Source organism: Cyanistes caeruleus, chromosome 30 (assembly GCF_971803275.1).
Source record: "Cyanistes caeruleus chromosome 30, bCyaCae1.hap1.1, whole genome shotgun sequence".
NCBI classification, from domain to species: domain Eukaryota; kingdom Metazoa; phylum Chordata; class Aves; order Passeriformes; family Paridae; genus Cyanistes; species Cyanistes caeruleus.
This window is the reverse complement of record NC_141730.1, coordinates 2,375,810-2,401,911: the sequence shown is the minus strand read 5'-3', so window position 1 is coordinate 2,401,911 and position 26,102 is coordinate 2,375,810. Positions and strand designations below refer to the sequence as shown.

General features: G+C 60.4%; 1 protein-coding gene across 1 annotated transcript; it reads right to left on the bottom strand.

Annotated features, from left to right (window-relative positions):
- Nucleotides 1-133: 133 nt before the first annotated feature.
- On the bottom strand, nucleotides 134-18,615 carry VSIG8 (V-set and immunoglobulin domain containing 8). Its single transcript, XM_086866469.1, has 7 exons — nucleotides 18,517-18,615; nucleotides 15,201-15,376; nucleotides 11,078-11,279; nucleotides 8,700-8,867; nucleotides 6,055-6,177; nucleotides 4,517-4,670; nucleotides 134-607 (listed from the first exon to the last, which is right to left on the bottom strand). The coding sequence occupies exons 1-7, from the start codon at nucleotides 18,563-18,565 to the stop codon at nucleotides 427-429; spliced, it is 1,053 nt and encodes a 350-aa protein (XP_086722595.1). The 5' UTR covers nucleotides 18,566-18,615; the 3' UTR covers nucleotides 134-426.
- Between the last annotated feature and the right edge of the window lie 7,487 nt (nucleotides 18,616-26,102).

The following is a 26,102-nucleotide window of genomic DNA, read 5'->3' as shown; positions in this document are numbered from 1 at the left end:
TTTTTCTACAATTTGCTGACATTTCGACCATTTTTATGTCATTTAGAGAATTTTTTCTGTGGAATATCGTGGGATTTTGAGCAAATTTGATTTGTTTTAGGAGCTTTTATTCTCCCACCTCCCCTTTTTGCGGGCGGGCTCCACCGTGACCGGGAATTTATTGGGAATTCACAATAAACTTTATAAAATTCCAATTTTTTTATACAATTTGGGGACATTTTGACCATTTTTTTGTCATTTAGAGAATTTTTCTGTGGAATATCATGCGATTTCGAGCCATTTTCATCTGTTTTATGCAGTTTCCAGCAGCAGGAGCCGCTCCTTCCATCCCTTTCCGTTGCTCTCTGTGTGTGTGTGTGTGTCGCTGTCGCTGTCGCTGTCGCCGCGGCGGTGTCACAGGCGGGGACAGGTGACCCGCTGGCGGTGTCACAGGCCGGGACAGGTGACCTGGTGGCGGATGCCCTCGTTGCAGAGCAGCGCTGCCGCTCTCTCGTCGCTGTCGCCGTGCTGGCACTGCTGGCACTGCATGTAGCTGATGCCATGGGGGGAGTACGAGTGGTGGCCGCAGGTGGCACAGCCGCGGGGCATGGTGCCACCCGTGCTGCTCCTGCGGGGACACGCGGGGACAGCTCTGTCACGCGGGCTCGGAGTGAGCGGTGGCACCCGGCCACCCCCCACCGGGGTTTTGTCGCCCGGCTCGGTGATGCTGGTGGCGCTCGTTGGTAGAGCTTGGTGGCAGTGTCGCGCAGTGTCACCTCTTGGTGTCCCTCAGTGTCACCCGGTGTCACCCACCCGTGATTGGTGGCAGCTCTTGGTGTCCTTCAGTGTCACTCAGTGTCACCCAGTGTCACCCAGTGTCACCTACCCGTGTCTGGTGGCATGTCTTGGTGTCCCTCAGTGTCACCCAGTGTCACCCAGTGTCACCCAGTGTCACCTGACCGTGTCTGGTGGCATGTCTTGGTGTCCCTCAGTGTCACTCAGTGTCACCCAGTGTCACCCAGTGTCACCTGACCGTGATTGGTGGCATCTCTTGGTGTTCCTCAGTGTCACTCAGTGTCACTCAGTGTCACCCAGTGTCACACAGTGTCACCCAGTGTCACCTACCCGTGACTGGTGGCAGCTCTTGGTGTCCTTCAGTGTCACCCAGTGTCACCCAGTGTCACCCAGTGTCACCCAGTGTCAGCTACCCGTGTCTGGTGGCATGTCTTGGTGTCACCCAGTGTCACTCAGTGTCACCCAGTGTCACCCAGTGTCACCTGCCCGTGTCTGGTGGCATCTCTTGGTGTCCCTCAGTGTCCCTCAGTGTCACTCAGTGTCACCCATTGTCACCCAGTGTCACCTACCCGTGATTGGTGGCAGCTCTTGGTGTCCCTCAGTGTCCCTCAGTGTCACCCATTGTCACCCAGTGTCCCCCAGTGTCACCCAGTGTCACCCAGTGTCACCTACCCGTGTCTGGTGGCATCTCTTGGTGTCCCTCAGTGTCACTCAGTGTCACCCAGTGTCACCCAGTGTCACCCAGTGTCACCCAGTGTCACCTGCCCGTGATTGGTGGCATCTCTTGGTGTTCCTCAGTGTCACCCAGTGTCACCCAGTGTCACCCAGTGTCACCCAGTGTCACCTGCCCGTGACTGGTGGCAGCTCTTGGTGTCCCTCAGTGTCACCCAGTGTCACCTACGCGTGCCTGGTGGCAGCTCTTGGTGTCCCTCAGTGTCCCTCAGTGTCACCCAGTGTCACTCAGTGTCACCCAGTGTCACTCAGTGTCACTCAGTGTCACTCAGTGTCACCCAGTGTCACCCAGTGTCACCTGCCCGTGACTGGTGGCAGCTCTTGGTGTCCCTCAGTGTCCCTCAGTGTCACCCAGTGTCACTCAGTGTCACCCAGTGTCACTCAGTGTCACTCAGTGTCACCCAGTGTCACCCAGTGTCACCTACCCGTGACTGCTGGCAGCTCTTGGTGTCCTTCAGTGTCACCCAGTGTCACACAGTGTCACCTTTTGGTGTCCCTCAGTGTCACTCAGTGTCACCCGGTGTCTCCCAGTGTCACCCAGTGTCACCTGCCCGTGATTGGTGGCAGCTCTTGGTGTTCCTCAGTGTCAATCAGTGTCACACAGTGTCACCTTTTGGTGTCCCTCAGTGTCACCCAGTGTCACCCAGTGTCCCCCAGTGTCACACATTGTCACACAGTGTCACACATTGTCACCCAATGTCCCCCAGTGTCACCCAGTGTCACCCAGTGTCACTCAGTGTCACCCATTGTCACCCAGTGTCACCCAGTGTCACCCAGTGTCACCTACCCGTGTCTGGTGGCATGTCTTGGTGTCACCCAGTGTCACCCGGTGTCACACAGTGTCACCTGCCCGTGATTGGTGGCATGTCTTGGTGTCACTCAGTGTCACCCATTGTCACCCAGTGTCCCCCAGTGTCACCCAGTGTCACCCAGTGTCGCCTGCCCGTGATTGGTGGCATCTCTTGGTGTCCCTCAGTGTCACTCAGTGTCACCCAGTGTCACCCAGTGTCACCCAGTGTCACACATTGTCACACAGTGTCACACATTGTCACCCAATGTCCCCCAGTGTCACCCAGTGTCACCTTTTGGTGTTCCTCAGTGTCACCCAGTGTCACCCAGTGTCACCCAGTGTCACCTACCCCAGTGTCACCTACCCCAGTGTCACCCAGTGTCACCCAGTGTCACCTTTTGGTGTTCCTCAGTGTCACCCAGTGTCACCCAGTGTCACCCAGTGTCACCTACCCGTGTCTGGTGGCATGTCTTGGTGTCACTCAGTGTCACCCAGTGTCACCCAGTGTCACTCAGTGTCACACAGTGTCACCCAGTGTCACCTGCCCGTGACTGCTGGCAGCTCTTGGTGTCCCTCAGTGTTACCCATTGTCCCCCAGTGTCTCCCAGTGTCACCCACTCGTGCCTGGTGGCAGCTCTTGGTGTCCTTCAGTGTCACCCAGTGCCACCCAGTGTCACCCAGTGTCTCCCAGTGTCACCCACCCGTGACTGGTGGCACCTCTTGGTGTCCTTCAGTGTCACTCAGTGTCACCCAGTGTCACCCAGTGTCTCCCAGTGTCACCCATCCGTGACTGGCGGCATCTCTTGGTGTCCCTCAGTGTCACCCAGTGTCACTCAGTGTCACCCAGTGTCACTCAGTGTCACCCAGTGTCACCCAGTGTCACCCAGTGTCTCCCAGTGTCACCCATCCGTGACTGGCGGCATCTCTTGGTGTCCCTCAGTGTCACCCAGTGTCACTCAGTGTCACCCAGTGTCACTCAGTGTCACCCAGTGTCACCCAGTGTCACCCAGTGTCTCCCAGTGTCACCCACCCGTGACTGGCGGCATCTCTTGGTGTCCCTCAGTGTCACCCAGTGTCACTCAGTGTCACTCAGTGTCACCCAGTGTCACACAGTGTCACCTGCCTGTGCCTGGTGGCATCTCTTGGTGTCACTCAGTGTCCCCCAGTGTCTCCCAGTGTCACCCAGTGCTACCCAGTGTCACCCAGTGTCACCCAGTGCCAGCCAGTGTCCCCCACCCGTGCCTGGTGGCATCTCTTGGTGTTCTTCAGCATCCCCCGGTGTCCCCCAGTGCCACCCAGTGTCACCCAGTGTCTCCCAGTGTCACCCAGTGTCCCCAGTGCCACCCTGCTGTCCCCGCTGTCCCCACCTGCAGTCGCTGCAGCCCCTCTGGCTCTCCTGGCACTGCAAGCGGGCGATCAGAGCCCAGTCCAGCCCAGTCCCTCCCAGTACATCCCAGTCCATCCCAATCCCATCCCTATCCATCCCAGTCCATCCCAGTCCATCCCAGTCCATTCCCGGTGCCCACCTGCAGTCGCTGCAGCCCCTCTGGCTCTCCTGGCACTGCAAGCGGGCGATCAGAGCCCAGCGCCGCTCTCTGCTGCCCAGTCCAGCCCAGTCCATCCCAGTCCATCCCAGTCCATCCCAGTCCATCCCAGTCCATCCTAGTCCAGCCCAGTCCATCCCAGTCCCTCCCAGTCCATCCCAGTCCATCCCAATCCATCCCAGTCCATCCCAGTCCCTCCCAGTCCAGCCCCGGTGCCCACCTGCAGTCGCTGCAGGCCCGCTGGCACTCCTTGCGCTGGTAGCGGGCGATCACAGCCCAGTCCCTCCCAGTCCATCCCAGTCCATCCCAGTCCATCCCAGTACAGCCCAGTCCATCCCAATCCCATCCCAGTCCATCCCAGTCCCTCCCAGTCCAGCCCCGGTGCCCACCTGCAGTCGCTGCAGGCCCGCTGGCACTCCTTGCGCTGGTAGCGGGCGATCAGAGCCCAGTCCAGCCCAGTCCCTCCCAGTACATCCCAGTCCAGCCCAGTCCAGCCCAGTCCAGCCCAGTCCACCCCCGGTGCCCACCTGCAGTCGCTGCAGGCCCGCTGGCACTCCTTGCGCTGGTAGCGGGCGATCAGAGCCCAGTCCATCCCAGTCCAGCCCAGTCCATCCCAGTCCATCCCAGTCCATCCCAGTCCCTCCCAGTTCAGCCCCGTGCCACCCCCGGTGCCCACCTGCAGTCGCTGCAGGCCCGCTGGCACTCCTTGCGCTGGTAGCGGGCGATCAGAGCCCAGATGAGCAGCCCCAGGAGGCTGAGGAGGAGGAGGGAGCCCAGGATGGAGCCCACGATGATGCCGGCCTGGCGCCCGCCTGCCGCGGGGACACACCCTGTCACCCCGGCCTCCGCCGGCTGCCCGCGGCTCCGGGGACACCCCAGCGACACCGCGGTGCCAGCCTGGGACAGTCCTCGTGCCACCCCGGAACCCAGGGACAGACCCGGTGCCACCCAGGGACAGACCCGGGGCCACCCCAGAACCCAGGGACAGACCCGGGGCCACCCAGGGACAGACCCGGTGCCACCCAGGGACAGACCCGGTGCCACCCAGGGACAGACCCGGGGCCACCCCAGAACCCAGGGACAGACCCGGGGCCACCCAGGGACAGCCCCGGTGCCACCCAGGGACAGTCCCGGTGCCACCCTGGAGCTCAGGGACAGCCCCAGAGCCACCCCGGAACCCAGGGACAGTCCCGGTGCCACCCCAGAACCCAGGGACAGTCCCGTGCCACCCAGGGACAGCCTCAGAGCCACCCCAGAACCCAGGGACAGTCCCGTGCCACCCAGGGACAGCCTCAGAGCCACCCCAGAACCCAGGGACAGTCCCGGTGCCACCCAGGGACAGTCCCGGTGCCACCCAGGGACAGCCTCAGAGCCACCCCAGAACCCAGGGACAGACCCGCGGCCACCCAGGGACAGTCTCGGTGCCACCCTGGAGCTCAGGGACAGTCCTGTGCCATCCAGGGACAGCCCTGGTGCCACCCAGGGACAGCCTCAGAGCCACCCCAAAACCCAGGGACAGTCCCGGTGCCACCCAGGGACAGTCCCGGTGCCACCCAGGGACAGTCCCGGTGCCACCCAGGGAGAGCCTCGGTGCCACCCTGGAGCTCAGGGACAGCCCCAGTGTCACCCAGAGCCACCCTGGTGCCACTCAGAGCCACCTCCAGTGCCACCCTAGAACCCAGGGACACCCAGGGACAGCCCCAGAGCCAGCCGGGCACCTGAGACATCCCAGTGTCACCCTCTGTGTCCCCAGTGTCACTCACGGGTGCCGGGGCTCAGGTTGAGCTGGCACACCGTGTCCCCCCAGTGTCCCCAGTGTCCCCAGTGTCACTCACGGGTGCCGGGGCTCAGGTTGAGCTGGCACACCGTGTCCCCCCCGTGTCCCCCCAGTGTCCCCAGTGTCACTCACGGGTGCCGGGGCTCAGGTTGAGCTGGCACACCGTGTCCCCCCAGTGTCCCCAGTGTCCCCAGTGTCCCCAGTGTCACTCACGGGTGCCGGGGCTCAGGTTGAGCTGGCACACCGTGTCCCCCCCGTGTCCCCCCAGTGTCCCCAGTGTCACTCACGGGTGCCGGGGCTCAGGTTGAGCTGGCACACCGTGTCCCCCCCATGTCCCCCCCAGTGTCCCCAGTGTCACTCACGGGTGCCGGGGCTCAGGTTGAGCTGGCACACCGTGTCCCCCCCATGTCCCCCCCAGTGTCCCCAGTGTCACTCACGGGTGCCGGGGCTCAGGTTGAGCTGGCACACCGAGTACCCCACGCGGTTGGTGACACGGCACTGGTAGGTGCCAGCGTGGGCCCCGGTCAGGCTGCGGATCAGGAGGTCACCGGGAGCACGGCCTGAGGGGGACAGGTGGCATTGTCACCTCGGTGTCACCTGCCACCCCTGAGAGGGGGTGTGGGGACACACAGGGACACAGGGATGTGGGGACATGGAGACATGGGGACATGGACACATGGACACAGGGACACAGGGACACAGGGACATGGACACACATGGACACAGGGACATGGGGACACACAGGGACACAGGGATGTGGGGACACGGAGACATGGGGACATGGACACATGGACACATGGACACATGGACACAGGGACATGGACACACAGGGACATGGGGACATGGGGACAAACAGGGACACAGGGATGTGGGGACATGGAGACATGGGGACATGGACACATGCACACATGGATACATGGACACACGGACATGGGGACATGGGGACATGGACATGCGGGGACACGGGTGACACGGACACAGGGACACATGGACGTGGACACATGGACACATGGACACAGGGACACACGGACATGGGGACATGGACATGCAGGGACACGGGTGACACGGACACAGGGACACATGGACGTGGACACATGGACACAGGGACATGGACACACGGACGCAGAGACACATGGACACACGGACATGGATGTGTGGGGACATGGGTGACAGGGACATGGACACAGAGACACATGGACACATGGACACGGACACATGGATGTGGACACATGGACACACGGACACAGACACAGAGACACATGGACACACGGACATGGACACACGGACACACGGACACAGGGACACATGGACACGGACACACGGACACAGAGACACGTGGACACATGGACATGGACACATGGACACACGGACACACACGTGGACACATGGACACACGGACATGGACACAAAGACACATGGACACAGGGACATGGACACACGGACACACATGGACACGTGGACACATGGCCACATGGACATGGACACACAGACACAGGGACACGCACGGACACACACGTGGACACATGGACACACGGACACATGGACATGGACACACGGACACAGGGACACGTGGACACATGGACATGGACACGTGGACACAGGGACACGGACACACACGTGGACACATGGACACACGGACACACACGGGCACACATGGACACATGGACACATGGACACAGGGGCATAGACACATGGACACGGACACACGGACACATGGACATGGACACAGGGACATGGACACATGGACACGCATGGACACACAGACACACGGACACAGGGACATAGACATGGACACACGGACACACATGAACACAGGGACACACGGACACACAGACACACATGGACACAGGGACATGGACACATGGACACACGGACACATGGACATGGACACAGGGACATGGACACACGGACACACATGAACACAGGGACACACAGACACACGGACACAGGGACATAGACATGGACACACGGACACACACGGACACAGGGACATGGACACATGAACACAGGGACACGGACACATGGACATGGACACATGGACACGCATGGACACACAGACACACGGACACAGGGACATAGACATGGACACACGGACACAGGGACATGGACACATGGACACATGGACACAGGGACATAGACACATGGACACACGGACACATGGACATGGACACAGGGACATGGACACATGGACACACGGACACACATGAACACATGGACATGGACACATGGACATGGACACATGGACACACGGACACAGGGACATGGACACATGGACACAGACACACGGACACATGGACATGGACACATGGACATGGACACATGGACATGGACACATGGACACACGGACACAGGGACATGGACACATGGACACACATGAACACATGGACATGGACACACGGACACACATGGACACACTGCCCCCCCTTCCCACCACGTGACCCCCAGCCAGGGACCCCCCCGAGCCCCCCATGGCCACAGCACCCCTTGAGCTGCTGCCCCCAAACCCCCCCTGAACCCCCCGGGGGGGTCTCACCCACCTTGCAGGGTGCCCGAGGGACCCCCCAACCCCCCCTGAACCCCCCAAACCCCCCCTGAACCCCCCGGGGGGATCCCTCCCCCACCTTGCAGGGTGCCAGAGGACAGGGACCCCCCAAACCCCTCGTGAACACCCCCCGGGGGTCTCTCACCCACCTTGCAGGGTGCCAGAGGACAGGGACCCCTCCCCAAATCCCTTCCAGAGCCCCCCGGAGGGGTCTCACCCACCTTGCAGAGTGCCCGAGGGCAGAGACCCCCCAAATCCCCTCCTGAGCCCCCCAACCACCCCCCAAACCCCCCGGGGGTCTGATCCACCTTGCAGGGCGCCCGAGGGCAGAGACCCCCGAATCCCTTCCCGAGCCCCCCAAATCCCCTCCTGAGCCCCCCAAACCCGCCCCGAGCCTCCCCGTGGGGGGGTCTGACCCACCTTGCAGGGTGCCCGAGGGCAGGGACCCCTCCCCAAACCCCCCGGGGGGGTCTGACCCACCTTGCAGGGTGCCCGAGGGCAGGGACCCCTCCCCAGACCCCCCGGGGGTCCCTGACCCACCTTGCAGGGTGCCCGAGGGCAGGCGCCCCCCGCCGTAGCCCTCGGCCAGCTTTGCCCATTGGTAGGAGAGGGGCGCGGTGCCCCCCCGGCTGAAGCAGCGCAGCAGCACCGAGCCCCCCTCGATCAGCTCCCCCTCGCTCCAGCACTGCGGGGCCGCCGGCTTCTCTGCTGGGACACCGGGGACACCGTCAGGGACACCGCGGGGACACCGGGACAGCGGCGGGTGACACCGCGGGGACACCGGGACACCGTCAGTGACACCGCGGGGACACCGGGACAGCGGCGGGTGACACCGCGGGGACACCGGGACAGCGGGGACACCGTCAGGTGACACCGCGGGGACACCGGGACAGCGGCGGGTGACACCGCGGGGACACCGGGACAGCGGGGACACCGTCAGGTGACACCGCGGGGACAGCGGGACACCGGGGACACCGTCAGGTGACACCGCGGGGACACCGGGACAGCGGCGGGGACACCGGGGACAGCGTCAGGTGACACCGCGGGGACACCGGGACACCGTCAGGGACACCGCGGGGACACCGGGGACACCGGGAACAGCATCAGGTGACACTGCCGGGGACAGCGGGACAGCGGCGGGGACAGCCAGGGGGACAGGGGACACCGGGAGGGGTCTGGGGACACTGCCAGGGACAGGGGACACGCGGGAAGGGGATGGGGACACTGCCAGGGACAGCAGAGGGGACAGGGGACACCGGGAGGGGTCTGGGGACATTGTCAGGGACAGGGGACACGCGGGAAGGGGACAGGGACAGCCAGGAGAGGGAGAAGGGGACACAGGGACAGTGTCAGAGCCACCATGGAGGGGACAGAGGCCTGGGGACAGGGGACACCGGGGAAGGGGACAGGGAGCGAGGACAGCTGGGACAGGGACAGGGACAATGCCAGAGCCACTCTGGATGGAGACAGAGGGGTGGGGACAACCAGGAGGGACACAGGGGACTCTGGCAGGGCCACCAGGGGCCATCGGGGTCACCAGGGCCCAGGAGAGGGGACACCTGGGAGTGGGGGAAGAGACAGGAGTCACCTGGGGCGGGGGGACACGGGACACTGTCAGGGCCACCTGGATGGGGGACAGGGGACACTGTCAGGGCCACCTGGATGGGGGACAGGGGACACTGTCAGGGCCACCAGGGCCACCTGGATGGGGGACAGGGGACATTGTCAGGGCCACCAAGGGCCACCTGGATGGGGGACAGGGGACATTGTCGGGGCCACCAGGGCCACCTGGATGGGGGACAGGGGACATTGTCAGGGCCACCAGGGCCACCTGGATGGGGGACAGGGGACATTGTCAGGGCCACCAAGGGCCACCTGCATGGGGGACAGGGGACATTGTCAGGGCCACCAGGGCCACATGAGAGGGGCACAGGGGACACTCTCAGTGTCAGGAAGGGGACATGGCAGTGACACTCTCAGGGCCACCAAGGGCCACACAAGAGTGGCACAGGGGACACCAGGGCCACATGAGAGTGGCACAGGAGACATTGTCAGGGCCACCAAGGACCACACGAGAAGGGCCAGGTGACACCAGGGCCACATGAGGAGGGACAAGTGACACTCTCAGTGTCAGGAAGGGGACACGGCAGTGACACTGTCAGGGCCACCAGGGCCACATGAGAGTGGCACAGGTGACACTCGGTGTCAGGAAGGGGACACGGCAGTGACACTGTCAGGGCCACCAGGGCCACATGAGAGGGTCACAGGGGACATTGTCAGGGCCACCAAGGGCCACATGAGAGTGGCACAGGGGACACTCTCAATGCCAGGAAGGGGACACGGCAGTGACACTGTCAGGGCCACCAAGGGCCACACAAGAGTGGCACAGGGGACACTCGGTGTCAGGGGACATGGCAGTGACACTGTCAGGGCCACCAAAAGCCACACAAGAGTGGCACAGGGGACACTCGGTGTCAGGGGACATGGCAGTGGCACTGTCAGGGCCACCAGGGCCACACAAGAGGGGCACAGGGGACACTCGGTGTCAGGAAGGGGACACGGCAGTGACACTGTCAGGGCCACCAAGGGCCACACAAGAGTGGCACAGGGGACACTCGGTGTCAGGGGACATGGCAGTGACACTGTCAGGGCCACCAAAAGCCACACAAGAGTGGCACAGGGGACACTCGGTGTCAGGGGACATGGCAGTGGCACTGTCAGGGCCACCAGGGCCACACAAGAGGGGCACAGGGGACACTCGGTGTCAGGAAGGGGACACGGCAGTGACACTGTCAGGGCCACGAGAGCGACCAGGTGACACCATCAGTGCCACCAGAAGACGCAGCGTGACCACAACGAAGCGCCACCGGCACGGAGCGGACAGGCGACACCGGGGGGGACCGCGGGGGTGGCCTCACCTTGCACGGTGACAATGACCTCGTGCACGGCCACCGTGTTCTTCTTGACGCGGCACTGGTAGGTGCCGGTGTCGCTCTCCTGCAGGTCGGCCAGGCGGATGGAGGCGTCGCGCTGGCCCGGGTCCGTCTGCACGAAGGCCACGCGGTCCTGCAGCCCCGAGCCGCTGCCGTAGTTCACGTGGTGGTCCTGGTAGGACAGGAACTGGGGACACGCGGGGACAACGTCAGGGTGGCCTCGGGGACGCCGGCGGGATGGGGTTTGGGTTGGGTTTAGGGGTGGGTTAAAGTTGGTTTGGGGTTAGAGTTTGGTTTGGGTTGAGGTTGGTTGGGTTTGGGTTGGTTTGGGTTAGTTTGGGTTAGGATTAGGGTTTGGGTTGAGGTTGGTTGGGTTGGGTTTGGGTTGGGTTTGGGTTGGTTTGGGTTGGTTTGGGTTGAGGTTGGTTGGGTTGGGTTGGGTTGAGGTTGGTTGGGTTGGGTTTGGGTTGGTTTGGGTTGGTTGGGTTTGGGTTGGTTTGGGTTAGGATTAGGGTTTGGGTTGAGGTTGGTTGGGTTGGGTTTGGTTTGGGTTTGGTTTGGTTTGGGTTAGGATTAGGGTTTGGGTTGAGGTTGGTTGGGTTGGGTTTGGGTTTGGGTTGAGGTTGGTTGGGTTGGGTTTGGGTTGGTTTCAGTTGGTTTGGGTTGGGTTGGTTTGGGTTGGGTTGGGTTTGGGTTGGTTTGGGTTGATTTGGGTTGGTTTGGGTTAGTTTGGGTTTTTGGGTTAGTTTGGGTTTTTGGGTTAGTTTGGGTTAGGATTAGGATTTGGGTTGGTTTGGGTTTGGTTTGGTTTGGGTTGGTTTGGGTTGAGGTTTGTTGGGTTGGGTTGGGTTTGGGTTGGTTTGGGTTAGGGTGGGTTAGTTTGGGTTAGTTTGGGTTTTTGGGTTAGTTTGGGTTAGGATTAGGGTTTGGGTTGAGGTTGGTTTGGTTTGGTTTGGTTTGGGTTGGGTTTGGGTTGGTTTGGGTTGGGTTGGTTTGGGTTAGTTTGGGTTTTTGGGTTAGTTTGGGTTTTTGGGTTAGTTTGCGTTAGGATTAGGGTTTGGGTTGAGGTTGGTTGGTTTGGGTTGGTTTGGTTTGGGTGGGTTTTTGGGTTAGTTTGGATTTTTGGGTTAGTTTGGGTGTTTGGGTTAGTTTGGATTTTTGGGTTAGTTTGGGTTAGGATTAGGGTTTGGGTTGGGTTTAGGGGTGAGTTAAAGTTGGTTTGGGGTTAGGGTTTGGTTTGGGTTTGGTTTGGGTTGAGGTTGGTTGGGTTGGGTTTGGTTTGGGTTAGTTTGGGTTTTTGGGTTAGTTTGGGTTAGGATAAGGGTTTGGGCTGGGTTTAGGTTAGGGGGGAGATAAAGTTGGTTTGGGGTTAGGGTTTGGTTTGGTTTGGGTTTGGTTTGGGTTTGGGTTGGTTTGGGTTTGGTTGGGTTAGGGTTGAGGTTGGCTTGGTTTGGTTTGGGTTTGGGTTAGTTTGGGTTTTTGGGTTAGTTTGGGTTAGGATTAGGATTTGGGTTGAGGTTGATTGGGTTTGGTTTGGTTTGGTTTGGTTTGGGTTGGGTTTGGGTTGGGTTTGGGTTGGGTTGAGGTTAGTTGGGTTGGGTTGAGGTTGGTTGGGTTGGTCGGGTTTGGGTTGGTTTGGGTTGGTTGCTGAGGGTTGGGTTGGGTTGGGTTTGGGTTGGTTTGGGTTGGGTTTGGGTTGAGGTTGGTTTGGTTTGGGTTTGGGTTGAGGTTAGTTGGGTTGGGTTTGGGTTGGTTGGGTTTGGGTTGGTTTGGGTTGGTTTGGGTTTGGTTTGGGTTGAGGTTGGTTGGGTTGGGTTGAGGTTGGTTGGGTTTGGTTTGGTTTGGGTTGGTTTGGGTTGGTCGGGTTTGGTTTGGTTTGGGTTGGTTGCTGAGGGTTAGCTTGTGTTAGGGTTAGCTGGAGTTGGGATGGGCTGGGTTTAGGTTTGGTTTAGGTTCAGTTAAAGGCTGGCTTTGGGTTCATTTCAGGTACTTTAGGGTCGGGGTTTGGGCCCAGTTTGGGTTTCCCAGGGCAGAGGGAGGCTCAGCAATGGGGGTTTGCCTGTTCCTGCTGTTCCTTTCCAGCTTCTGTCCGTTTGTCCTTCCCTGTCCTGTCTGTCCCAGCCTGTCCCTGCCTGTCTCTCTGGCCTGGCTGGTCTTTTCTAGCCCTGCCTGTCCCTGTTTTTCCCTGTCAGTACCTGTCAGTACCTGTTCTGCCTGTCCCTGTTTGTTTTCCCCTGCCTGTCCCTGTTTTTCCCTGCCTGTACCTGTCTGTACCTGTCCTGCCTGTCCGTGCCTCACTGGCTGGGCTCCAGCCCGGCCCAGCCCAGCCCAGCCCGGCCCAGCCCAGCCCAGCCCAGCCTGGCACTCCCAGATGCTGCCAGACCTTCCCTGTCCCTGCCTGTCCCATCCTGGCACTCCCAGACCTTCCCTGTCCCTGCCTGTCCCATCCTGGCACTCCCAGACCTTCCCTGTCCCTGCCTGTCCCATCCTGGCACTCCCAGATATTCCCTGTCCCATCCTGGCACTCCCTGTCCCTGCCTGTCCCTGTCTGGCACTCCCAGACATTCCCTGTCCCATCCTGGCACTCCCTGTCCCTGCCTGTCCCTGTCTGGCACTCCCAGACATTCCCTGTCCCATCCTGGCACTCCCTGTCCCTGCCTGTCCCATCCTGGCACTCCCAGATATTCCCTGTCCCATCCTGGCACTCCCTGTCCCTGCCTGTCCCATCCTGGCACTCCCAGACCTCTGATCCCGGCCCATCCCAGTTTGTCCTGCCTGCTGTTTCCCAGCCCAGCGTTTCCAGACTGTGCCTGGTATTTTCCTGCCCTTCCAGACCTTCCCTGTCCCATCCTGGCACTCCCAGACCTTTCCTGGCTTTCCAGACCTTCCCTGTCCCATCCTGGCACTCCCAGACCTTTCCTGCCCTTCCAGACCTTCCCTGTCCCATCCTGGCACTCCCAGACCTTTCCTGGCTTTCCAGACCTTCCCTGTCCTGCCTGCTCCTTCCTGTCCAGCATTTCCAGACCCTGTGCAGACCTTTCCTGTCCTTCCTGTCCTGTCTGTCCCACTTCATCCTTCACTTCTCAGCACTTCCAGACCCTGCTTGTCCTTCCAGCCCTTCCCAGCCCTTCCCAACCTTCCTGTCCTGCTAGGTTTCCAAACCCTTCCTGTCCCACCAGGTCTTTCTGTCCTTCCAGACCTTCCCAACCTCCCCTGTCCTGTCTGTCCTGCTGGGTTTCCAAACCCTGTCTGTCCCACCAGGTCTTTCTCTGTCCTTCCAGACCTTTCCTGTCCTTCCCAACCTTCCAGTCCCACTTCATCCTTCCTGTCTCAGCACTTCCAGACTCTGCTTGTCCTTCCAGACCTTTCCTGTCCTTCCAGACCTTCCCAGCCCTTCCCAACCTTCCTGTCCTGCTGGGTTTCCAAACCCTGCCTGTCCCACCAGGTCTTTCTCTGTCCTTCCAGACCTTTCTGTGTCCTTCCAGACCTTTCCTGTCCTTCCCAACCTTCCAGTCCCACTTCATCCTTCCTGTCTCAGCACTTCCAGACCCTGCTTGTCCTTCCAGACCTTTCCTGTCCTTCCGGACCTTCCCAGCCCTTCCCAACTTTCCTGTCCTGCTGGGTTTCCAAACCCTGCCTGTCCCACCAGGTCTTTCTGTCCTTCCAGACCTTTCCTGTCCTTCCAGTCCCACTTCATCCTTCCCATCTCAGCCCTTCCAAACCCTGCCTGTCCCACCAGGTCTTTCTGTCCTTCCAGACCTTTCCTGTCCTTCCCAACTTTCCTGTCCTGATGGGTTTCCAAACCCTGCCTGTCCCACCAGGTCTTTCTGTGTCCTTCCAGACCTTTCCTGTCCTTCCCAACCTTCCAGTCCCACTTCATCCTTCCTGTCTCAGCACTTCCAAACCCTGCCTGTCCCACCAGGTCTTTCTGTCCTTCCAGACCCTTCTTGTCCTTCCAGTCCCACTTCATCCTTCCCATCTCAGCCCTTCCAGACTCGCTTTGTCCTCCCAGACCTCTCCAGTCCCACCCACTTTGCTGATCCCCACCTGCTCCATCCCTGCCCTCCCCAGCCCCCCGACCCCTCCCCACCGTGCCCGAGCCCCTCACCACATTCTCGGGGCTGGGTCTCTCGGGTGAGATCTGGATCCACTCGATGCCCACGCCCTGGGGACCGTTGTCCTCGGGCTCCAGGACATAGGGACAGCCCAGTTTGACCGAGTCGCCCTTGGCCAGGTACAGAACCTCCCGGCCGTTGCCGTTGATCCTGACGGCCACGAGGAGAGCTGGGGACAGAACGGCTCCGTCAGCCCCCGAAACGGCGCTGTCACCCCCAAAAACGGCATTGTCACCCCTCAAAACGGCATTGTCACCCCCAAAAACGGCATTGTCACCCCTCAAAACGGCATTGTCACCCCCAAAAACGGCATGGTCACCTCTGAAAATGGCATTGTCACCCCAAAACGGCATTTTCACCCCTCAAAACGGCATTGTCACCCCCAAAAACAGCATTGTCACCCCCAAAAACAGCATTGTCACCCCAAAACGGCATTGTCACCCCCAAAAACAGCATTGTCACCCCCAAAAAAGGCATTTTCACTCCTCAAAACAGCATTGTCACCCCCAAAAACAGCATTGTCACCCCCAAAAACAGCATTGTCACCCCCAAAAATGGCATTTTCACTCCTCAAAACGGCATTGTCACCCCTAAAACCAGCATGGGCACCTCCGAAAATGGCATTGTCACCCCCAAAACGGCATTGTCACCCCCGAAAACGGCACCATCAGCCCCAAAAATGGCATCTTCACTCCCGAAAACGGCGCTGTCACCCCCAAAACCGGCATGGTCACCCCCAAAAACGGCATCGTCACCTCCACAAATGGCACCATCACCCCCATAAATGGCACCGTCACCTCCAAAAACTGCATTGTCACCCCCAAAAACGGCATCGTCACCCCCAAAAACGGCATCGTCACCCCCAAAAACGGCATCGTCACCCCCAAAAATGGCATTGTCACCCCCAAAAATGGCATCGTCACCCCCAAAAACGGCATTGTCACCCCCAAAAATGGCATCGTCACCCCCAGAAATGGCATCGTCACCCCCAAAAACGGCATCGTCACCCCCAAAAACGGCATTGTCACCCCCAAAAACGGCATCGTCACCACCAAAAACGGCATTGTCACCCCCAAAAATGGCATTATCAGCCCCAAAAATGGCATTGTCAGCCCCAAAAATGGCATCGTCACCCCCAAAAATGGCATCGTCACCACCAAAAATGGCACCGTCAGCCCCGAAAACGGCATCGTCACCCCCAAAAACGGCATTGTCACCCCCAAAAACGGCATCGTCAGCCCCGAAAACGGCACCGTCAGCCCTGAAAATGGCACCGTCAGCCCCAAAAATGGCATCGTCACCCCCAAAAACGGCATCGTCAGCCCCAAAAACGGCATCGTCACCCCCAAAAACGGCATCGTCACCCCCAAAAACGGCATTGTCACCCCCAAAAATGGCATTGTCAGCCCCAAAAATGGCATCGTCAGCCCCAAAAACGGCATCGTCACCACCAAAAATGGCATTGCCAGCCCCAAAAATGGCATCGTCACCCCCAAAAATGGCATCGTCACCCCCAAAAATGGCATCGTCACCCCCAAAAACGGCATCGTCACCCCCAAAAACGGCATTGTCACCCCCAAAAATGGCATTGTCACCCCCAAAAATGGCATTGTCAGCCCCAGCCCACGGGGGACAGTGATGGGGAAGGGACACATCGCACCCCAAATTTGTGCCCCGACACACCTTGAACCCCACACCTGGCAGAACCCAAACCATGGGGAGCAAGGACCCATCGCACCCCAAATTTGTGTCCCGACACACCTTGAACCCCACACCTGGCAGAACCCAAACTCTGAGCTGCAGGGACGGGGTTCGGTCCCATGGCACAAAGACCCCGCACCTGGGAGCCCCAAAAACCCCACACCTGTAGCCCCAAAAACCCCACATCTGCAGCCCCAAAAACCCCACACCTGCACCCCCAAAGACCCCGCACCTGCACCCCCAAAAACCCCACACCTGCAGCCCCTGACCCCACACCTGCACCCCTGACCCCACATCTGCAGCCCCCAAAGACCTCACACCTGCACCCCCAAAAACCCCACATCTGCCACCCCTGACCCCACACCTGCACCCCTGACCCCACATCTGCCACCCCTGACCCCACACCTGCACCCCTGACCCCACAACTGTCACCCCTGACCCCACACCTGCACCCCCAAAAACCCCACACCTGCAGCCCCAAAGACCCCAGACCTTCAACCCCTGACCCCACACCTGGAGCCCCAAAGACCCCACACCTGGCAGCCCCCAAAACCCCACATCTGCCACCCCTGACCCCACACCTGCACCCCTGACCCCACAACTGTCATCCCTGACCCCACACCTGCACCCCTGACCCCACAACTGTCACCCCTGACCCCACACCTGCAGCCCCAAAAACCCCACACCTGCAGCCCTGACCCCACATCTGGAAGCCCCAAAAACCCCGCACCTGCAGCCCCAAAAACCCCACATCTGCCACCCCTGACCCCACACCTGCACCCCCAAAAACCCCACATCTGCCACCCCTGACCCCACACCTGCACCCCCAAAAACCCCACACCTGCAGCCCCAAAGACCCCACACCTGCACCCCTGACCCCACATCTGCAGCCCCAAAGACCTCACACCTGGGAGCCCCAAAACCCCCACATCTGCAGCCCCAAAGACCCCACACCTGCAGCCCCTGAAACCACAACTGTCACCCCTGACCCCACACCTGCAGCCCCCAAAAACCCCGCACCTGCAGCCCCAAAGACCCCAGACCTTCAACCCCTGACCCCACACCTGGAGCCCCAAAGACCCCACACCTGCACCCCCAAAACCCCACACCTGCCGCCCCTGACCCCGCACCTGCACCCCCAAAACCCCCGCACCTGCCGCCCCTGACCCCACACCTGCACCCCCAAAAACCCCACACCTGCCGCCCCTGACCCCACACCTGCACCCCCAAAAACCCCACACCTGCACCCCTGACCCCACACCTGCACCCCCAAAAACCCCACACCTGCCGCCCCTGACCCCGCACCTGCCGCCCCCCACCCGCGGGTCGCGTCTCCCGCATCGGGCTCCCGCGGGGATGTCGCGGGCGTGTCCCGGTCCCCTCGCCGCTGTCACCCCCTGGCAGCCCCGGCCACACGCGGACCGCGATGCCCCCTGCCCTGGCCAGTGCAGGAGCCCGCAGGTGGCCGCAGGTGGCCGCAGGAGCCCGCAGGTGGCCGCAGGTGGCCGCAGGTGGCCGCAGGTGGCCGCAGGTGGCCGCAGGTGACCACGGGGCGCGCCCCACGCTCCATCCCGGGCTCGGAGCATCTCCGGGGAGCCGCGATCCTACCTGGCAGGATCCCGAGGAGCAGGAGCAGGCTGGCGCCGTGCCCTGCCATGGCGGAGGAGGAGGAGGAGGAGGAGGAGGAGGACGCAGGGAAGGCTCCGAGGCTCCGAGGGCAGCCGGCCCGTGCGGGGCCCTTTTAGGCGCTGGGCCGGGGCCGCTCCTCCCCGTGGGGCGGATTCCTGTGGGATGAGTGAGTGGCTCCGAGCTGTGCGTGGCTGCCGCCCTGCTCCGCTCCTACCCCCTAATTAGACAGCGCCCGGCCCGCCGGACCCCGGCCGGACACCGGGGGGACACCGAGGGGACAGCGCGGGGACACGCCGGGAAGGGATGGGGATGGACGGGGCAGCGGTGGGGACAAAGCTGCTGGAGGTGGCAGCTCGGCCCCACGGATCCCAAAAGGGTTCTGGGCTTGGAGAGGGACTCGAAGGGCTTAAAGGTGTGGTTGGAGCGGGGGTTTAAAGGCAGCAGATCCCTCCTCCGGACCTGCCCCTCGGCCGGCCGCCACCAGCACGCGGTGGCAGCGTGGGGACCGTGGAGCCACCGAGCCCACGGGTCACTGCACGGGGACGTGGTGGGGTGACAGTGACAGGGCCACGGGGACAGGGACATGGCAGGGGTGGAGGAGATGGGACAGGGACACAGGGACATGGCAGGGATGGAGATGGGACAGGGACACAGGGACATGGCAGGGATGGAGGAATTGGGACAGGCCATGGGGACAGGGACATGGCAGGGATGGAGGAGATGGGACAGGGACACAGGGACACAGGGACAGGGACATGGCAGGGATGGAGATGGGACAGGGACACAGGGACATGGCAGGAATGGAGATGGGGCAGGGCCATGGGGACATGGCAGGGATGGAGGAGATGGGACAGGGACACGGGGACAGGGACATGGCAGGGATGGAGGAGATGGGACAGGGCCATGGACAGTGGGGACAGGGACATGGCAGGGATGGAGGAGCTGGGACAGGGACACAGGGACAGGGACATGGCAGGGATGGAGGAGCTGGGACAGGGACACAGGGACGGGGACATGGCAGGGGTGGAGGAGATGGGACAGGGACACAGGGACATGGCAGGGATGGAGGAGATGGGACAGGGACACAGGGACATGGCAGGGATGGAGGAGACGGGACAGGGTCATGGGGACAGGGACATGGCAGGGATGGAGGAGATGGGACAGGGACACGGTGACATGGCAGGGATGGAGGAGACGGGACAGGGACACAGGCAGTGGGGACAGGGACATGGCAGGGATGGAGATGGGACAGGGACACAGGGACAGGGACATGGCAGGCATGAAGGAATCGGGACAGGCCGTGGATGGCAGTGCTGGGGACACAGAGGTGGCAACAGGTGCAGGAGATGGGACAGGGACACAGGAATGGATGGAGGAGCTGGGACAGGGACGTGGAAGTGGATGGAGGAGTTGGGACGGTGACACACGGCAGGGGATGGAACCCTTGGGGACAGGGACAGTGGCAGTGGATGGAACTCTTGGGGACAGGGACACAGCAGGGGATGGAACTCTTGGGGACAGGGACACAGCAGGGGATGGAACCCTTGGGGACAGGGACAGTGGCAGTGGATGGAGGAGCTGGGACAGTGACACACAGCAGTCCTTGGGGACAGGGACACACAACAGGGGATGGAACTCTTGGGGACAGGGACACTGGCAGGACAGGGCAGAGCTGGGACAGGGACACGGGAATGGCTGGAGGAGCTGGGACAAGGACATGTGACAGGAGGTGACACCAAGGGGGCTCAGCCCCATGGAAAGGCCGTGCCAAGGACACTGTCCCTGCCTGTGTCCCTCAAGGTCACACGAGAGACATGGACACCATGAACACGGGGACATGGGGACATGGACACCATGAACACGGGGACATGGGGACATGGACACCATGAACATGGGGACAGGGGGATACGGGGACGCAGGGACATGGGGACACGGGGACACGGGGACATGGACACCATGAACGTGGGGACATGGGGACATGGGGACATAGGGACATGGGGACACAGGGACATGGACACCAGGAACTCAGGGACATGGGGACACAGGGACATGGACACCATGAACTTGGGGCCATGGGGACACAGGGACATGGGGACACAGGGACATGGGGACACCTGGATGCTGTCACCCAGGAACCGCTGTGTGCCCCCCACCCCCAATCAGGGACCCCAAACCCCCAAGTGTCCCCAGGGTCACAGCGCCCACATGGGACAGGTGTCCCTGTCCCTGGTCTGGGTGGCCGTGACCCCCCCCCCGGGCTGTCACCCCCTGGTTGTGCTGTGTCCCCACACGGAACGGTGACGCCACCCCAGTGTGAGACCCCTTCTGGGTGCTGTCACCCCCTTTTCCTTCTGTGACCCCATCCCTGCGCTGTGACCCCCTTTCCGTGCTGTGTCCCCCCTCAGTGCTGTGTCCCCCCTCAGTGCTGTGTCCCCTCTGTGCCATGTCCCCTCAGTGCCGTGTCCCCTCAGTGCTGTGTCCCCTCAGTGCCGTGTCCCCTCAGTGCCGTGTCCCCTCTCAGTGCCGTGTCCCCTCTCAGTGCCATGTCCCCTGAGTGCTGTGTCCCCTCAGTGCTGTGTCCCCTCTGTGCCATGTCCCCTCAGTGCCGTGTCCCCTGAGTGACATGTCCCCTCAGTGCTGTGTCCCCTCAGTGCCGTGTCCTCTCAGTGCCATGTCCCCTCTCAGTGCCGTGTCCCTTCAGTGCCATGTCCCCTCTGTGCCATGTCCCCTCTCTGCTCCGTGCCCCTCTCAGTGCCATGTCCCCTTTCCATGCCATGTCCCCTCTCTGCTCCGTGTCCCCTGAGTGACATGTCCCCTCAGTGCTGTGTCCCCTCAGTGCCGTGTCCCCTCTGTGCCATGTCCCCTCAGTGCCGTGTCCCCTGAGTGACATGTCCCCTCAGTGCCGTGTCCCCTGAGTGCCATGTCCCCTCAGTGCCGTGTCCCCTCAGTGCTGTGTCCCCTCAGTGCCGTGTCCCCTCTCAGTGCCGTGTCCCCTCTCAGTGCCGTGTCCCTTCAGTGCCATGTCCCCTTTCCATGCCGTGTCCCCTCTCAGTGCCATGTCCCCTCTGTGCCGTGTCCCCTCTGTGCCATGTCCCCTCTCTGCTCCGTGTCCCCTCTCTGCTCCGTGTCCCCTCAGTGCCATGTCCCCTCAGTGCCGTGTCCCCTCTGTGCCATGTCCCCTCAGTGCCGTGTCCCCTGAGTGACATGTCCCCTCAGTGCCGTGTCCCCTCAGTGCCATGTCCCCTCTGTGCATTGTCCCCTTTCCATGCCGTGTCCCCTCTCTGCTCCGTGTCCCCTCTCCGCCGTGTCCCCGCTCCGGTGCCAGCTCCGTGCCCATCCCGGCCCCGCTCGGCCCTTCCGGCGGCTCCGGGACCGCCCGAACCGGGACCACCCGAGCCAGGACTGTCCAGCCGGGACCGCCCGAACCGGGACCGCCTGAACTGGGACCGCCCGAACCGGGACCGGCCGAACCGGGACCAACCGATCCAGGACTGTCCAGCCGGGACCGCCCGAACCGGGACCGCCTGAACTGGGACCGCCCGAACCGGGACCAACCGATCCAGGACTGTCCAGCCGGGACCGCCGGAGCCGGGACCGCCCGAACCGGGACCGCCCGAACCGGGACCACCCGAGCCGGGACCGCCCGAGCCGGGACCACCCGAGCCAGGACTGTCCAGCCTGGATTGCCCAGCCGGGACCGCCCGGCCCGGTTCTGCCCCGCCGCCCCGCTCGGCCCTGCCGGCGGCTCCGGGACCGCCCGAGCCGGCTCTGCCGCTGCCCCGGCGGGGCCAAACCCCGGCCCCGGGGCCATGGCCTGCTCCAGTTCCCGTCCCGGCTCCCGGTTTAACCCTTCCGTTCCGGCACGTGCGGCGCCGCCTCTGTCGCTGCCGGGACCCCGGGGTCGGTGGTGGCTCCGCGGGGACACCTCGAGACCCCCCGGGCTGGGCCACGCTCGCGGGGACACCGGGGGGACACGGCCGGAGTGCGGCCACGGAGGGGTGGACACTGCGGGGGGACAGTGGGGGATGGGAGCGGGGGTGGAAAATGGAGATGGACAGTGGGGATGGACACTGGGGATGGACAGTGGGGATGGACAGTGGGGATGGACACCGGGGATGGACACCGGGGATGGACATTGGAGATGGACACCAGGAATGGACAGTGGGGATGGACACTGGGGATGGACATTGGGGATGGACAGTGGGGATGGACACCAGGAATGGACAGTGGGGATGGACACTGGGGATGGACACTGCGGGGGGACAGTGGGGGATGGGAGCGGGGGTGGAAAATGGGGATGGACAGTGGGGATGGACACTGGGGATGGACATTGGGGATGGACAGTGGGGATGGACACCGGGGATGGACAGTGCGGATGGACAGTGTGGATGGACACTGGGGATGGACAGTGGGGGATGGGAGCGGGGGTGGAAAATGGGGATGGACACTGGGGATGGAAAATGGGGATGGAAAATGGAGATGGACACCAGGAATGGACACTGGGGATGGACACCAGGAATGGACACTGGGGATGGACACCAGGAATGGACACTGGGGATGGACAGTGGGGGATGGAAAACGGGGAATGGACACTGGGGATGGACACTGCGGGTGGACAGTGGGGGATGGGAGCGGGGATGGAAAATGGGGAATGGAAAATGGGGATGGACACCAGGAATGGACACCAGGAATGGACACTGGGGAATGGACACTGAGGATGGACATTGGAGATGGACACCAGGAATGGACACTGGGGATGGACATTGGAGATGGACACCAGGAATGGACACTGGGGATGGACATTGGAGATGGACACCAGGAATGGACAGTGCGGATGGACACTGGGGATGGACAGTGGGGATGGACAGTGGGGGATGGGAGCGGGGATGGAAAACGGTGAATGGAAAATGGGGATGGACACCAGGAATGGACACTGGGGATGGACACTGGGGATGGACATTGGAGATGGACACCAGGAATGGACAGTGGGGATGGACAGTGGGGGATGGGACTGGAGATGGAAAATGGGGATGGACAACAGGAATGGACACCAGGAATGGACACTGGGGATGGAAAATGGGGGATGGAAAACGGGGATGGACACTGGGGATGGACACTGGGGATGGACACCAGGAATGGACAGCAGGAATGGACACTGGGGATGGACACTGGGGATGGACACCAGGAATGGACAGTGGGGATGGACAGTGGGGGATGGGACTGGGGATGGAAAATGGGGATGGACACCAGGAATGGACAGCAGGAATGGACACTGGGGATGGACACTGGCCATGGGCATTGGAGATGGACACCAGGAATGGACAATAGGAATGGACACTGTGAAAGCACACTGTGAAAGGACACTGGGGGTGGACACTGAGGATGGACACTGGCAGTGGACATTGGAGATGGACACTGGGGATGGATGGACAATCCTGCTGGTGGACACTGGGGATGGATGGACAATCCTGCTGGTGGACACTGGGGATGGATGACCCGAGGGATGGACATGAGATGGGCACTGGAGGTGGCTCTGGAGATGGACACAAGGGATGGACACTGAGGTGGACACTGGTGATGGCACCAGGGATGGACACTGGGGATGGACACTGAAGGTGACACTGATGAGGGACACTGAGGATGGACACGGGGGATGGACACTGGGAGTGGACACTGGGGAATGGACAATGGAGATGGACACAAGGGATGGACACTGGGGATGGGCACTGAAGATGACCCTGAGGATGGACACAGGGGATGGACACTGGGAGTGGACACTGGGAGTGGACACTGAAGGTGACATTGATAAGGGACACTGATGAGGGGCATGGGATGGACACTGGGGATGGACACTGGGGATGGACATGGGATGGACACTGGGGATGGACACTGAGGGTGACATTGATGAGGGACACTGAGGATGACCCTGAGGATGGACATGGGGGATGGACATGGGGGATGGACACTGGGGATGGACACTGAAGGTGGCCCTGGGGATGGACATGGGGGATGGACAATGAGGGTGACACTGAGGATGGACACTGAGGGTGACACTGAGGGTGACATTGATGAGGGACAATGAGGGTGACACTGAGGATGGACACTGAGGGTGACACTGAGGGTGACACTGAGGGTGACATTGATGAGGGACACTGAGGGTGACACTGAGGATGGACACTGGGGATGGACACTGAAGGTGACACTGAGGATGGACATGGGGGATGGACACTGAGGGTGACCCTGGGGATGGACACTGAGGGTGACACTGAGGGTGACACTGAGGATGGCACAGAGCACCTCAGAGGGGCTGGCGCTGGTGACAACGACCCGGGTGTCCCTGCGACCTTGGTGACCCCAGCAGCCTCCTCAGGGCTGGGGCTGAGGTGTCACATCTGTCCCCAGGAGGGACATCCAGCCCTCCAGTGTCACAGCTGGGCCAGCAGTGTCCCCACAGTGTCCCCACAGTGTCCCCAAGCTGTCCCCACGCTGTCCCCTGCCCTGGCCTCGCCTTGCCCAGCTCCGCTTGTTTTCCAGCTGCTCCAGGAATTAATCAGAGAATTAATTAACTGCTCCCACTGTCCCCATCCCCCCGCAGGTGACACCTTTGTCCTGCAGGGACAGAGGTGGCACCGAGGTGACAAAGTGGCACCGGCTGGGGGTGGGGGGACAGCCCGAGGGGACACTGTGGGTGGCCCAGAGTGGCACAGAGGGGACAAAAGAGGCTCCTGGGGTGGGGGAGGATGGAAAAGCAGCACCGGATTAATGAATTAATTTAATTAAATGTCGCTTAATGAAGGCCATTGTTGGGTTTAAAATGGGTTTAAAATGTGGGTGAAAATGAGTTTAAAATGAGTTAAAATGGGTAAAAATATGGGTAAAAATGAGTTAAAATGTGGGTAAAAATGAGTTAAAAATTAGTTAAAATATGGGTAAAAATGAGTTAAAATATGAGTTAAAATATTGGTAAAAATGAGTTAAAAATGAGTTAAAATATGGGTAAAAATGAGTTAAAAATGGGTAAAAATGAGTTAAAATGAGTTAAAAATGAGTTAAAATATGGGTTAAAATAAGTTAAAGTGGGTAAAAATGAGTTAAAAATGAGTTAAAAATGAGTTAAAAATGGGTAAAAATGAGTTAAAAATGAGTTAAAATATGGGTTAAAATGAGTTAAAATGAGTTAAAATGGGTAAAAATGAGTTTAAAATGAGTTAAAAATGTGGGTTAAAATGAGTTAAAATGTGGGTAAAAATGAGTTAAAATGAGTTAAAATGAGTAAAAATGAGATAAAAATGAGTTAAAAATGTGGGTTAAAATGAGTTAAAAATGTGGATAAAAATGAGTTAAAATGGGTAAAAATGAGTTAAAAATGAGTTAAAATATGGATTAAAATGAGTTAAAAATGTGGGTAAAAATGAGTTAAAATTATGGGTAAAAATGAGTTAAAAATTCATAAAAAAGTGAATAAAAGATGGGTTAAAACCATGGATAAAAATGGGTTAAAAATGGATTTAAACCATGGATAAAAAATAGGTTAAAAACAGAAATAAAACCGGACTAAAAACACA

Coding starts and splice junctions, on each gene's coding strand:
- VSIG8 (XM_086866469.1), bottom strand. CDS start 18,565: ATGGCAGGGCACGGCGCCAGCCTGCTCCTGCTCCTCGGGATCCTGCCA. Junction 8,868..11,077: donor GGTCATTGTCACCGTGCAAG/GTGAGGCCACCC, acceptor CCGGTGTCCCAG/CAGAGAAGCCGGCGGCCCCG. Junction 608..4,516: donor CGGGCCTGCAGCGACTGCAG/GTGGGCACCGGG, acceptor GTGTCCCCGCAG/GAGCAGCACGGGTGGCACCA.